This window comes from Chenopodium quinoa, unplaced genomic scaffold (assembly GCF_001683475.1).
Source record: "Chenopodium quinoa cultivar QQ74 unplaced genomic scaffold, ASM168347v1, whole genome shotgun sequence".
In the NCBI taxonomy this organism is placed as follows: Eukaryota; Viridiplantae; Streptophyta; class Magnoliopsida; order Caryophyllales; family Amaranthaceae; genus Chenopodium; species Chenopodium quinoa.
Genome location: NW_018745448.1, coordinates 7,404,245 through 7,419,974, shown reverse-complemented (window position 1 = coordinate 7,419,974; position 15,730 = coordinate 7,404,245). Strand labels below are relative to the sequence as shown.

Genomic DNA, 15,730 nt, shown 5'->3' with positions numbered 1-15,730 from the left:
AATAGTAAGAAGTTAAGGAAAAAAGGGAAAAGAAAGGTAGAAGATGGTCGTGGTGATGGTAATGTTTGAAGGTGTACAGGTGTGACAGACAACATCAACATGGATAAGAATGTTGACGACAATTCTTTGGATTTGGAGGGTAAAGTCAACCCTACCAACCAAGATCTTAGGCCCGGCATTATAGATAACAATTGTGTCCCGAAGGAAACTTCAGAAACAAAAAACTCAAATCTGACAGGGTCAAGTTTTCGGTTCTCAAGCCGAAAGCGATATGATTCCTATTTGCATCTCACTCCAACAATGTATGGAGTGATTTCCAAAGGGAGAACAGTACAATACTATTGTTCTTCCCAAAAGAATTTCATTACCATCCGAGTAGCCAATCCTTTGAGAAAGATGGATAGTGGTGAAACTCAAGAAGGTTCTGGCATGTTAGGTGTGAAACGACTCCAGTTCTGATGCAAGTAGATCCAGCCATAGGTATGGCAAGTCAAGATTCATCATGTGAGGCTACGTTGACACTCCTACCAGTTCCGTCAGTTTCTTCCCCTTTGTAGGCTTCCGTTCACCCAACAACGTCCTCCTCTGAAAATTTGTTGGGTGTTGTCTCGTCTCCCCGAAAATACGCCACTCTGCAAAGTAGGTCTCCCGTGCTTTTTACTAACTCTTTGTTTTGCAGGTTAAGCGGCTCTAAGAGAATAGCTTCTTGTCCCATCGGGTATACTTGGTTTCCCAATCATAAGAAATTGTATGGTCCGACCCCCAATGTTTTATCGTGTAATCTTGCTTTCTTTACTTAGTTTAGGTTGTAATTTTGCTTTTCATTTATAGTTCTCTATGTCAAAAAAAAAAAAAAGTGTATTCTAGATTTAAGGAACGACTGCCAAAGAAATGATGACTGATGAGCTACTATTCGAGATTGGTTGGTTGGACAGTTGAACCATATACCAAACATGTCCCGGTAGCCGCTTTGCTGATGGCTAAAATTATAAACTATGCAACACTTCCATGGAGTTCCATCTGTAATTCTGTATACAAGGACTAGTTGCAAAGTACTCCGTACTTTATAGAATTTCCCTATCGATTCCAAGAGTTTTATGAGAGTAAGGGATAGCTCAAGTGGTTAGAGCTTTCATCCCGGTTTGTAGAGATCCTGGGATTGACTCTCGTCCCGCCCTTGTGGCTCTCTAAACATCAAAAAAAAAAAAAAAAAAAAAGAGAGAACTTCCAAATTAATACCCTGTAAAGCAGTTACTAGCAGATTCATAATTAACAGTTTCATTGACAGCGATAAGAAGATCCTCAGAATATTTAACCCTTTTAATCAGTCAAGTGAAGAATATAGGTCTTGTAGTTACAGCATAGAACCACAAGCCATGAAATTTAGTTTTTTTCCGCTATTTATAGCCCAACCCGTTTAGAACTCGGATTAGTTGGAGTTTAGTAGCTACAAGGCAGTCGCAGTAGGATTAACGTATGACAATGGTCTGTAACTTATTAATCAGGGTTCAAGGCCTTCAAGCAATAACCCCCACTTGGATATGGCCTGCATGTTAACATATTACTTCGTATTATTCAGAAAACACCCAGGGTCAGACGGTCAGTCATCAGTATCCCTGACTCCCTGTCTTGTTCTAAGAGACGCTAAGACTACTTTTAGGCTTAGCCTTTGATCTGGGAACATTCTTACAAGTACGGAGTATTACATATGCTTTAAGAGGAAAGTGATAAAGAGGGGAATGTGTAAATTCAATTGAAGTATTCTTACAAACACAGAGTACACTTCACGCCTGATTCAGTAATCGATGTAAGGTCTGTGTTTATATCAAGGTACTAGTAGACTGGTATACAATATTACAGTCATTGAAGGAGTATGAGCTACTTCTAGCTAAAATGGATCTTATTTCCGGGCTAGAGAGAAAAGCAGTGGACTTTTGTCATGTTTGTCTGTCAAAACCACCACCAATCTGCATGTGTAACCATTCTGGTGATGTATCGCGACCATACTGATCTCTTGGGGTTTGTGCACCGTATCCCATTCCAGAAGTATCAAAAGCTTGTTGGCCAAACTGAAAAGTCACATAGAGGTTGCAAAACCAAGTAAACATATGAATGGTAATTCCTCTATGGATACACTTGAGTAGGAAAAAAAAAAAAAAAATCCAACTAATGACGCTACAGCTGAAGCAATCGTAAGAACATTAATGAGAAAAATATGTGACATCTGCATGAATAAGGCTAAACAAATACTCCGTAATGGTTTCCTAGCAAGTTAGATAACAAATTCTTCCATCTGATGAAGCTTTTTAAGATTACCTATAGGACAGAGCATGTGTAGCAATTGTCCCTACCATTAGTACTCTGAATTAGCATTTAATAAAATAAACAAACCATAGAGAGAGAGCGAAACAGGAAGTGGAGAAATGGAAACTCAATTCCGTGTCTATGATTGACCAGCAAAAAATTTGCATAGTAACAACATGACCTCTTCTTTCTAAACATCATGTATAGTAAAGATGAAAACCTCTAATTTATTTAGTAATATTTGTTAATAAAAACTCCAAAAAAATGGAGTTGAATGAGTTAACTAAAATGTGTTTTAGACTTTGCATTACACATCCCACCCCCCAATAGTATGAAAACTCATTTCACGACTTTTACTTCCCCATTCCTGTTTCTATACAATAAAGGTATGAATCAAGCAAGTAATACGATCACTTCAATGGCGTATAAGACTGAATTTCCAAAATTAATGTTTAAATGCTCCCTCCATCATTTAAAGATTACCCTATTGGCCCATTATATGTTAATATGATCCCTACAATCAGTCTCTACTTTAATTACTACCCCACATAAGTCTATGCTCTACCTAATCACAAAACACAACTCTTAATAGAGTGAAAAAATGTGGATGGGGAAAACTTTAAGGGGCGGAGGGAGAATAAAACTTGATTTGGTATTCTTCAAAAGCCAGCTGTATCTTGGCAGAATCAGTCACTGATTTTCCCCCATAAAAAATAAAATTGGGAACTTGAGCTTGAAAACACTGATAAAAACCAGGATATGCCAGAAGAAGGAGAAATGCCATTCTGAATTGCAGATTGGCAGGGGAACACAGTCAGAGGAAGGGCCGATTAATTTTCTGAAGCTAAGGCCAATCAGAAGCTTGCAAGCTGCTGCAAAACTTACATTCCAATGTTACACGTATCACATACTTCATATTTAACAAAGCAGTAGGAAAAGGATCCGATGACGGAAAAAAAAATACATTGCCACAGCTCATTCTTTGTAGAGACAATAGTTTGTAGTCTTTTTACTTACATCTTTTGAGGGAAATCCTTCAACACCAGGGCTAGTTCTCGTATTGACAGCTTCTAATTTCATCGATAGAAACTGCAACGAGCATTCAGGGTTAGCATTACAGCTCAATAAGAAGGCAACAGAAAGAACATACAACCAACAGCTTCAGCAATTACACACCTCAACTTGACGCTGTAACGATTGGATATAATTTATGATCTCATCAAGTACCAGTGCTTTGCCAATGACCTGAACCCAGAAGTTTGGTCAGGATACTGATCATGAACCTCTTCAAACATATTCGAAAACTCAAACACCGCCAAATACCAAAAATCTTAGTAGGATTTTACTGCGTAACTAGATAAGTTGATAAGATGCAATAAGAGAAAAGTGGACCGAGAATTCAGTCCAATTAATACTCATGTCAATTGCAAAAATCAATATGACAGTTTATCAGCCCTTCAAATGACAATAATAATGACAACAGCAATACGTGGAATAATCGTAGCAGCAGGTCGAACCTTATTACACCCAGGGACAAGATCTTGTAGTATTCTCATCCTCTCACTGATCTTTTCTCTTCTAGCCTGCCAGCAAAAAAAAATAAATATCTGATATCTTATCAACTGTATCATATTCCTAGATCTCTGACAGCAAATGGTTTACAAGAAATTGATAAATACAATATATATTTATTTTTTGACATAATCTCTTTAAATGATCACATAATAGACAATTTTACTGTGAGGTTATAAATTTAGACTTACAAAAAATGATGAAGGCCTAAAAATAGCGAAAACAAGTTAGCAAGAAAATACCCTTTCAGCAAGGCTATGGCTATCAGTTGCTTGACCTCTCCTTGCTCGAACATGAATATAATCCTTTGATGGATCAGAAACTGGCTTACTCTTTTGTTCACCTCCTTTTCCAGACGTTGTTTCGTTATTAGCTTTCTGATTTTGATTTTCATCTCCGGATCCTGTTGATTTGAGCCTTTTACCATCAGAATCACTCTGTCAAAACAGAAAATTGAGTGTAAAGTCTTCTCTGTTGCATATTTGCATTACATACAGAACTACAACAAGAAATACTAGATAAAAACAGTTCAGCAATCCATAGATAATAGGTTCAACAATGATGACACAATCGATTTCAAGTATTCATCAATCATCATGTAAATTCCTATCCAATCCAACAATTTGCTCGATTTTTCCATCTAATTTCATTTTGATTAAATCAACCAAAACTAACAAAATCTCGAAAATATCTAACTAATACCTAAATAACAGTGACTACCTAACCCAGTGCAATATTATTACAAAACTCTATAATTAATGCTAATTTAACTTGTTGCCATCATAATTGATAACCTAAAGTAGCCTAAAATCAATATGATTATCATTGATCACATTTAGCACGTACAAAAATATCAACCAAAATTCAAAATTCAATCAAATAAATATTGCTAGTAATATTTTGGACGTGATTAATAGTTATCTCAATTAAAATTCGTATAAATCAACAGTTCATACTAATCTGCAGGTAAGTAAACTCTGTCATTAAATCAGAAATCTTCGAAAAATAAGCAAAATCATCAGAAGTAAATTAAAAATGAGTTGATGATATTTAAGCAAATTAAAAAGGAAAAATAGAAATACCATGCCATTGCACACACCCTTGACGGAATCATCATCCGCAACATTCTCTCTCCTCTTCCGGGCCGCACCACAACCACCGCCGTCGCTTCCAGAAACTTCGAGATTCGGGCCGGGGTCAACAAACCGGGCCAAACTCGGCCCGAACGGGTTTCTCCGGAGGTCTAATCCTGACGCAGCGACACCGTTCAACGGAACTGGCCAGATCTCCGACAGATTAAACGACGCCGTTTCATTCATCAGCGTCGTCTGCGGATCCATTACACCTTATTAAAACTGCTAAATTCAAAACACCATTCGAAATCTCGCTACAATACCAGATATATTAATATAAATTTAACATACATGTAATACTATATGATATAAGAATATGATATTCGAAGGTGTTCAATATCTTAAAACTTCAACGGATGGGGAGGAGAGAGAAAATGGAAGTTGTCCTCGGGAGTTGAGCTTAAAGAAAGAGTTGAGTGAGAAGAAGAAGAGTGACTTTTGAGTGAGGTATTCTGGGAAGCTAAAAGAAAATTGTACAAAGTACAGTACTACTTATAGACAATTTTTTAGTTCCTTCTTTTTGGGTAGGTACGGAGAAACTAAGAAGGCGTCCTATCAAATCGGAATCTAATACCGAGTATAAAGCAAATCAAATTAGGCCAAGGTCAGGATTAGCGTAATATGGTGTTTTTAGAGGTGATACACGTTCCTGAAAAAAAAAAAAAAAAAAAAAAGTTAGACCGAGCAAGGTTTAAGAATAAAATTTGTGTTCAAACCTGTAAAATAATGTCGGACTAATCATATCAAAGCAAACCTTTTGGTTTTTGTTGGTTCGGGCTCGAGCTCAGGCTTTGAACTAAAGTTACGCTTTTAAGCTTGTTTAAACCTTTTTTTTTATAAACGGAGTCAGATTGGATTAACAGGTTAGACCAGTGATGATTACCTCTAGAAATAATATTCCTTAGATCTTCAGGGAACACCAAAGGTGTCTACAACGAGATGTATGTTACATAGTTGGAGAGTCGAGGAGATACGAAGTACTCATAATTCTTTCCACTAGAATAAGGGGATGTTCTCATTTATTGAACTGAGCTGAGCTGAATTAAACTGAACTGAATTGTTTATGAGAGAAGAAAATTAGAAACTGAATTGAACAAAAATTAAGCGGAAGAGAAATGCCTTTAATAAAGTTAAAGAATATTCGTTTTATTTTTTAAATTGCTCTAATTTGATAATACAAAATTATAACCAATTATTTCATTAATCATCAATAAGTATTCATTCCCTTTTTGTATCCTATTTTTGAATTTTCATATAAAATATAATCATGCTAGTACTTGTAAGAATTGCCCCTTACTTAGCTTACTGATAATTAAATACTCGAGTAATTAATTGATGCAAATTTAAATTTTCATGTTTCATTGTACAAAGTTTTCACATTGGAATAACAACATAACACCTATGTGTGTCAAAATGGGATACCTAAAATGTACAAATTATAAAAGTTCATTCATATTATAAAAATATAGAGGTATAGACAAGATATACTAACGAGCCTTGACTTAATACTTTAGCTTGACACCTTGTATAATTAGGTCACAAGTTCAAATTCACATACTTTTGTATCGTCTAAATTTATTAAATATTGCACATAATATGAAACAGAGATAAATTACATCTTTTATTTTGTAATAATTGCAACATTAAGGGGCTGTTCTCTTCAGCTTATTTTCAGTCCAATTCAGTTCAGCTCCAATAAGTTCAGTTCAGTTTAGTTCTTAATTTCCTTCTCTCATAAAATATTTAGTTCAGTTCAGCTCCAATAGGTTCAATTCAGTTCAATTCAGTTAATCAGAACATGCCCTAAGTGTTGCACATAGTTTTAGAAAACTATAAGGTAGGGTCAAAAAGAGAATTAATACTCGTAAGTAGTATAAAGTATAGTTTTAGGAGTGTATTTAATTATGAGTAACTGTTACTAGAAGAGAAAACAATAAATAAATAAATTAAAAAAAAAAGAAGTAGTATTGTGGAGTTGATAAGGGAGGAAAATAATACTCCTTCCTTTTTTTTCTTTTTTTTTTTAATTCTATACAGTGCCCTTGAGGTATTGACTTTTCTAAGTTGTGTCCACCCATTTTCAAAATTCTACACTGTACCCCCGAAGTATCTTTAGCGTCTACGATGTAACCCTGCCCTAATCCCTCCGTTAACTTAAGTTAACTTTCCGTTAACTTAAAAAAAAAACGACAACAAACCGTAAACACCTCTTTCCTCCCTCACAACTACCCACCAGCCACCACTACACCTCCAGCCGCACCACCGCTGCACCTCCAGCCGCACCACCGCCGCACCCCCAGCCGCACCACCGAGCCGCGCTCCTCTCTCCTTGACCCACCACCGCGCGTCACCACCTAGTGCACCACCAAAGAAACTATTGGACAAGGCAATGGAGGAATTCGAATTCGAAGTGAAATTTTGACAAATTGGTTTAGGGCTTTTATTTCATTGGATTCTAATTGCAAAATTAAGTTGTTAATTGTTGTTTTTGTTTTGAAATCAAAGAATTTGGTTTAAAATAATAGAAAACCCTAATTTTTTCCCCAATTTGATTTTAATTGTTAAATCATTAATTTTGGTTCAATTAGATTGAGATTCAATACACAAAACTTGTTTTAATTGATTTTTCCAATAAAAATCTACACGAATATAGTTCAATTGGTCGAAAATTTGGGCTGTCGCGCGCGGTGGTGCGGCTGGTGGGTCGAGGAGAGAGGTGCATGGCTCGGTTGAGAGAGGAGAGAGGAGGGTGACGCGCGCGGTGGTGGGTCGAGGAGAGAGGAGCGCGCACGGCTTGGTGGTGCGGCTGGGGGTGCGGCAGTGGTGCGGTGGTGGTGCGGTGGAGGTGTAGTGGTGGGTAGTTGTGAGGGAGGAGAGAGAGGTGTTTGGGTTTTTTTTGTTTTTTTTTTTAATTTATTTATTTTGAAGTTAACGGAAATTTAACGGAGGGATTAAGATAGGGTTACATCGTAGACGCTAAAAGTAACTTGAGGGTACAGTGTAGAATTTTGAAAATGGGTGGGCACAGCTTGGAAAAGTCAATACCCCAGGGGCACTGTATAGAATAACCTTTTTTTAATGGAGTTATCATTTTCATTCGTTTTCTTTTATAAGGCAGAGTTTCATTTTTAAAAATTTCTTACAATTTAATATATATTTTCACTCACTAATGTCCCCACTCTTTCTTATTTTATTATTTCTCACTCCTCTAATGGTCTTCAACTCTCCACTCCCTCACATACCACTTTACTTTTCAATAAACTAATAACCTTATCTACCCCACTAACATCTTATTTTATTAAATCTCCTAGAACTCCGCACAATCTAATCTCTAGCATATATATATATAAAAAGGAATAAAATATAAATACTAGATCCATAGTAGTACTAAATAAGAAAGTGTTGCAATTATTGTACAACAAATAATAAAAAATGTTGCGATTATTACATAACAAAACAAGTACTACGTAGCGTTTACTTCGTCTGGAGTATATAGGGAAAGAGGAAAAAAATAATACTATATCTGTTTTTAAATACTTGCTCCACTTTCCTTTTCTGACTGTTTTTAAATATTTGTCCTATTTCCTTATTTGGAAAGTTGTTACAATATTTAATTCATTTCTATCGACTAGTGGATCCAACATAAATTATACGGAGTATTAATTTTATATTCTCGCTTTTTCAATTCTCTCAACTACTTTTGCTTTTTACAATTTTTTATTCTTCTACCTACCCCACTATCTTTATTTTTATTACTTTCTCTAATTTCTCCGCTTTTTAAATATTTGCTCCACTTTTCTTTTCTCCATGCATAGAATTTTAGGAGAAATGGAACTAAGGGTAAGTTTATTGCAAGCCTTGAGCAAAGTCTCAACATGAGTCTTACTCAAGAATCTTGCAATAAACTCATTTAAGACTCACATAAGTCTTACATGGAGTTTGGAAAATCCAAACCCATGTCAAGACTTTGCAAGGCCAATGAAAATTAGCCACCTTGCCAACCAAAAGTTTACAATAATTTTTTAAAAAATAAAAAGATATTTTACAAAAAAATAAAAATATTTTGAAAAGTATTAAATGAGTTTGGAGTGAGTCTTGGGATAATGTGTGAATTTGGAGAAAGTCTTGTATGAATCTGGATAATATAAAAGTACTAGATGAAATCGCACGGTTTGTTAGTTTTTTTTAAAAAAAAAAATATTTTTCTTATATATGTGATTAAAATTGTTATTATATTAGTTTTAAAATATTAGATAAAATTCCTAATCTCAAAAGATAATATTTTGTATTTAATTAATCTAAACTTTAAAATCTCATTCGTTAATTTTTCTTACGTGGCATTTGAATTATTTAATTTTAAAATAAATTATAATCTCTTATTTTATTGGCTACAATTAAAATTTATAATTCACGTAGCGCGTTAAGAAAATTAAATTCTATATGGCTCTCTAAAAACTTGGGAAAAATCTCCCCTTTAAATATATATATATATATATATATATATATATATATATATATATATATATATATATATATATATATATATATATATATGGTCTGGGTCCGGGTGCGGGGATAAACTCACCCTAAGTATTTAAAAGGGGGGTGTTAAATACCGCCGTTCAAATTTATCGCCACCGCCATCATTTCAAGCAAACTGACGATATTGCCCTTACTAACTTTTTTTTTTTCCATTTCATTCTCTAACATTAGTTCATCAACCACAACCGTGTCAACCACCACCTTCTACACCGAACAGCCACAACGACCGCGAAAGTCGATGAGAAATGGATGGTGATCGAGGTGGCTCGACGGAAAAAGAATCGGGGGTCAACCGCAACTCCACGTTAACCGGTTTTGACCTCCGGTTACTGTGGATGGTAATCGAATTTGGGCTCCGGTTACCACAATCAACCGGAGGTCAAAACCGGTTACCGTGGATGGTAACCGGATTTGGGCTCCGGTTACCACGGTCAACCGGAGGTCAAAACCGGTTACCGTGGACGGTAACCGGAGGCCAAAACCGGTTACCATCCACGGTAACCGGAGGCCACAACCGGTTACCGGAGCTTAATTAAAAAATGGGTCAGTTTTCTTCAATTTTTTTTTTAATATGGTGGCTGGTAACCAGAGGTGAAAACCGGTTAACGGCTGCAGTCAACCGAATTTGGTCGCCGGTTATCTGGAAACCGGTTTTCACCCTTGGTTACCAGCCACCTATTACATAAAAAAAATGGAAACTATTTACCTCCTTTCCACCCATTCCGCCGTCGTAGTCGCCATCACTGCTTGAGCTCGCCGCCAATTGCTTCCCGGTAATTCTCAAATATGTGTCGTGTGGTAAGAAAGGTGAGTGGTTGGTGTTTGAGGGGAGAGAAAAAAATAAGGCTGAAAAATGAATTTGGATTTAATAAGGGAAAAATTGTCACTTTGCTCGAAATGATGGCGGTGGGGATAAATTTGGACTGCGGTTAGCATTTCACATTTAAAAACGGAGGGATTACAAGACTAGACATGATCTGCTACAACAGTGCTACAATAGAGAGAGATACATCTGGGTTTAATAGCCGTCAGATTGGTATCTTTGAGTGGGTCCACTTTATCGACGGTCATTTGGGGATCAGACACGTAGAGATTTGATGAGTTGGCAATTTGGCAGGTATTTATTACAATCTCTTTTAATTTTGGGGGGGGGGGGTTTTCCTTTTTAGGCGGGGGAGAGGAGATAGTACAAATGAAAGGTACAAACTAGTTGAGCAAAGTTGCTTAGATTTCCTTTTATTGTTATTTTAGTCATCTTTTCTTCTTAATTAGGTAATGATGATGATGTGTGATTAGCATAATTTAATTAATTAGATTGCTTTAAGGGAATGATTAGTGATTGATTTATGAGTTTAGGATGAAATGATTGCTTTGATGGAGAAAGATTAGTATGTAAGAGGATTAGATAATTGAGATTAGTGTTATCATGCCAACACGAAAATTATATTCGGATGTACTTATACATTTTTGAATTAGTAATTTGCTTATTAAGATATATACTACTATAATATAATGATCTTTGTGCATGTCACATGTAATTTAGGCGTGGGTGCAACTGTGCAAGTAATCACACCCAACATATAACTTATCTTCTTCAATTGAGAGTCCCTATCATATCTTATATCTAGTAAAATCAATTTATTTATATTTCAAGCTCATAACATACGCAATACTAACACGATACAATCACATAACTACATAAGCCTCTAAATTAATAATTAAGACATTATGACTTAAAAATTCTTATATCAGTATATCACCACTTGCAAAAGTTGGCGTACGAAAATTTCATAGACAATTTCCCTTTCGAAGACGAGGAGATTGGACACATTGCTAGCTAAGTCACGTAGTAGTACTATGATAGCTTTGTTTTCGTCAATGCCGCAATATTGGTAGATGCCAGCCTTGCTATCCTATCAAATCATCTGATGCGTTCTCCTCTTTTAGGCCTCCATTTTTTGTTCTCCACCAATTTCCCAACAGCCAGGAGCCAGCTATATAGAATCTAGCTAGTATTGTGACAAATTAGAGAGAAATAGAGAATAGAATGACTTTTGTATTGCTCGATTATTATTCATCAATAGGTTGAGTATTTATACAAAATCTAAGCTCATAAGATAGGAAACAATTTTCCTAAAAGATATACGTCTAACCATAAACCCTAAAGATATATTCTCAAAATAATATCTTAACATAAATATCCTAATTAAATATATTATTCTCTTAAATGATATCTACGGAAAATATATCACACATATAAAAAAAATTCACATATACATATGGATTAACGTGTACCAACCCCAAAAAAAAAAAAAAATTTAAAGAGTATTAATATTGCATAGCAGAAGCAAAATTTTGAATCCCACCGGTGGGTTTAACTTTCTAACCCACCGGCAGGGGGGAAATTTTTGTGAGCGGTCCCAAGATTTAACCTACTCTTGATACCATGACAAATTAGAGAGAAATAGAGAATAGAATGGCTTTTGTATTGCTTGATTATTATTCATCAATAAGTTGAGTATTTATACAAAACCTAAGCTAATAAGATAGGAAACAATCTTCCTAAAAGATATATGTCTAACCATAAACCCTAAAGATATATTCTCAAAATAATATCTTAACATAAATATCCTAATTAAATATATTATTCTCTTAAATGATATCTACGGAAAATATATCACACATATATTTTCCGATATCTCTAACATACTGTAATTAATCAATTGATCTTAGAATCCCGTCACTACTTAAAAAAACTCACGTGAAATATTGTTTGACTCATTTCGATATTAAAGACCAATCAAATTATCAAGATACCAACTCAACATAAAGCTTATGTTAAGTTGATGGTTAAATTTTAGAATCAATTTTTATGCACTATTACAAATGTGCCAAAAGAAAATGAGAACATCTCTTAGGAACGAAGAGGGCCCGTAGTACGTTATTTTTGAATTACTCCACGTGTTTTACAAGGCATATTACTAAAAATAGCAAGTGATTTGAAACATAGGGAAAGGGGAGAAGCAATTGGTATTGTGTAGTTTTGGTTTTGGCAGCTTGAAACACAAAGAAGAGTGAAAGAGATGGGGTATGTTAACATGTGAGGAAAGTCTAAACGACAGATACTGAACTAATACAAAATAAGGAAGGAAATTGGCCCTTTTTATCTTGTTAAGTTTCTTATGTCACTTGCAACAAGGGTTGAAATTGATATATAGGCATACTTGTACTTCCTCAAACTAAGAGCAAGGAGATCTTGTTGTCATACGGAGCAGTCGACGTTGATGCCAACTAATCTTGTTGGTAATGTTTTAAAAGGTTGCATGTAAGAACTTGGTATTAAACTCTATTTATATCACCATCAAATGTCCATGTTTTCTTAAGATTGCAACAATTTAAATTGACTATGATATTATTATTATTTATTATTATTCGAGATTTGCTCTCTTTATCCATTTATGATATTTTGGTCTAAATTTCTCGAAATCAAATTAGATCAGATTTGAATCTTCAAATCTATACAATTTTCACTAAACTTCAATCACTATTTGACAACTTTAGCAGTCTGAAACTTCAACATTCATCAATGGAGGAAAATCAGTTATAGAGAGAGAAAGAAGAGAGAGAAAGTATTGTTGGGAGAGAAGAAGAAAATTATGATATTACTTAGTGTAATAATGATTACATCAGAGTATTTATATATATCTGATAAAAACAACAATTTAAAGAAAGATATTTATTACACTAATTATGATTTGTCAAAGTTAGTTGTAACTAACTTCTGCTGACGTGTCTTCCACTTGCTCAATAGTCAATGCCCCAACACCCCCCGCAAATTGGGAATGGTAGAAATCATACCCAATTTGGACAGTAAGTCCCTAAATTGAGTTGAAGGAAGTATCTTAGTAAATAGATCTGCCAACTGAGCAGAAGTAGGGAGATAAACAACCTCAAGGAGACCTTCAATAATCTTATCTCGAGTGAAATGCACATCAATCTCAATGTGCTTTGTACGCTCATGTTGCACAGGGTTCTTTGCAATGTGAATCGTGCTTTGGTTATCACAGTAGAGAGTTACAGGCCTTAAACCAGTAACCCCAAACTCCTCCAGTAGCCTGACCAACCACTTTACCTCTCCAGCAGCAGAGGACATGGCCCTGTATTCTGCCTCAGCAGAACTTTTTGAAACAATACCCTGCTTCTTAGACTTCCAATTGACAGGGGAACCACCCAACAGCAAGATATAGCCAGATATAGACCTCCTAGAGTCCAGACAAGCCCCCCAGTCAGAGTCTGTAAAAGCTTGAAGAACAAGAGAATCTGACCCATTCAGCAGGATCCCTTGACCTAGAGTAGAAGCCAAGTAATGCATCACATGAATCAAAGCATTGTAATGAGGAATTCTTAGTGATAAACTGACTGAGATGTTGAACAGTGTAACTCAATTTAGGTCTTGTGTGGGTAAGAAAATTGAGCTTACCAACAAGACATCTACACAAACTGGGATCATTAAATAGCTCCCCATCAGAAGCACTCAGCTTAAGGTTTAATGGAAGAGGAGTGACTACAGTTCTGAAGTGTGTAACACCACAATCTGCCAGTAACTCCTTGGTAAACTTCTTTTGTGACAAAGTAACACCTGAAGAACCAACTTCTAGACCAAGAAAATAACTTAATTTGCCAAGGCTTTGATGCTAAAAACCCTGTCCAAATGAGCTCTTAGAAGCTGAATACCAGCAACATCATCACCAGTGAGAAGCACATCATCAACATAAATAGCTGCTATGGTGAGAAGAGAATTATCTGATCTGAGAAAGACAGAATAGTCATTCTTGGATTGTGTGAAACCCAAGACTCTAAGCTCACTGACCAATTTGGCAAACCATTGCCTTGATGCCTGTTTTAAACCATACAAAGACTTCATAAGTCTGCACACTTTACCAGGGGGAACTGAATAACCTTCAGGAGATATCATGTAGATTTCTTCATGTAAATCACCATGAAGAAACGCATTGTTATCATCAAGTTGAAATAGAGACCACCCTTTACTGACTGCAAAAGCAATAATGCATCTGATAGTTGTCATTTTGACAACAGGGTTGAAAGTCTCAATGAAGTCAATACCAAACTTCTGAGTAAAGCCCTTGGCAACCAAACGAGCCTTAAATCTTTCCACAGACCCATCTGCATTCAACTTAATCTTAAAAACCCATTTGCAACTGATGCATTTCTTTTTGGCTGGTAAATCAACAACTACCCAAGTTCTATTGTCTTCAAGGGCTTTAAGCTCTTTCTGCATAGCATCTATCCACCTAGGATCTGAAGCAGCCTCGCTGTAACTAGCTGGCTCAGATAACAACTCAGTTTTCTCAATGAATTGTTTGGTATCATCAGATAAAGCAGAGAAACAAATAAAGTTGCAGCAGTGAATCTGATCACCAGACTGAGTTGTATTGCAATAATACTTGTCCAACCAGGCAGGTGGCTTTCTAGGTCTATCAGACCTCTATAAATCCTGAGGTAATGGAGAAGGAGTAGAATGGGGAAGAGAAATAGGAGAAGAAGAAGAAGAAGAAGAAGAAGAAGAAGAAGAAGTGGGAGAAAGAGAAGAAGAAGGTGTGTCATGACTTATTGGTGAGAAATCAGTAATAGATGGAGTAATATCATCAAGAACAGTATGATGAAAGTGAAAAATTTCAGGTAAATGATCATCATGAATAGGAGTGAAAGTAGTGAGAGTGGGAAGAAAGAAAGGTGTAGGACTGGAATGTGTTTGAGAATGTGTTTGAGAAGAGGCAAAATGAAAGGGAAAATGATGTTCTTTAAATGAAACATCTCTAGAAACATGAATTGTATGAGTATCAAGATCAAGAACCTTGTACCCTTTCTGACCAGGGGAGTAACCAATGAATACACAGGGTTTAGCTCTAGGATCCAGTTTACTCCTTCCTTGTTTGAGGGTAGAAGTAAAGCACAAGCACCCAAAAACTCTAAGATAGTCCGGATTAGGAGAACGACCAAACAACTTCTCATAAGGACTACAATTCTGTAAAACACTTAGAGGCATCCTTTTAATGAGATGAACAACACAAAGAATGCATTCATTCCAATACTTAACAGGTAGCTTTGATTGAAAAAATAAGGCCCTAGAAACCTCTAACAAATGCTTGTGCTTCCTC

The 15,730-nt window shown here is 35.7% G+C and overlaps 1 protein-coding gene across 2 annotated transcripts; it reads right to left on the bottom strand.

The window, feature by feature from the left end:
• Positions 1-1,725: 1,725 nt before the first annotated feature.
• On the bottom strand, positions 1,726-5,779 carry LOC110713643 (transcription factor BHLH089-like). 2 transcript variants are annotated; one of them, XM_021892103.1, is made up of 7 exons: positions 5,301-5,778; positions 4,959-5,204; positions 4,119-4,313; positions 3,822-3,887; positions 3,481-3,549; positions 3,322-3,393; positions 1,726-2,069 (listed from the first exon to the last, which is right to left on the bottom strand). In XM_021892103.1, the coding sequence occupies exons 2-7, from the start codon at positions 5,193-5,195 to the stop codon at positions 1,938-1,940; spliced, it is 771 nt and encodes a 256-aa protein (XP_021747795.1). In that variant the 5' UTR covers positions 5,196-5,204; positions 5,301-5,778; the 3' UTR covers positions 1,726-1,937. The 2 variants fall into 2 exon arrangements, with proteins under 2 accessions (XP_021747795.1, XP_021747794.1); XM_021892102.1 differs by having other exon boundaries at positions 4,959-5,779.
• Positions 5,780-15,730: the final 9,951 nt, after the last annotated feature.

Excerpts from the sequence above, each read along its gene's own strand:
- LOC110713643 (XM_021892102.1), bottom strand. The coding sequence starts at position 5,216 with ATGGATCCGCAGACGACGCTGATGAATGAAACGGCGTCGTTTAATCTG. Across the intron at positions 3,550-3,821 it reads TTGTCCCTGGGTGTAATAAG|GTCATTGGCAAAGCACTGGT; the intron begins GTTCGACCTGCT and ends TTCTGGGTTCAG. Across the intron at positions 3,394-3,480 it reads CGTTACAGCGTCAAGTTGAG|TTTCTATCGATGAAATTAGA; the intron begins GTGTGTAATTGC and ends TGCTCGTTGCAG.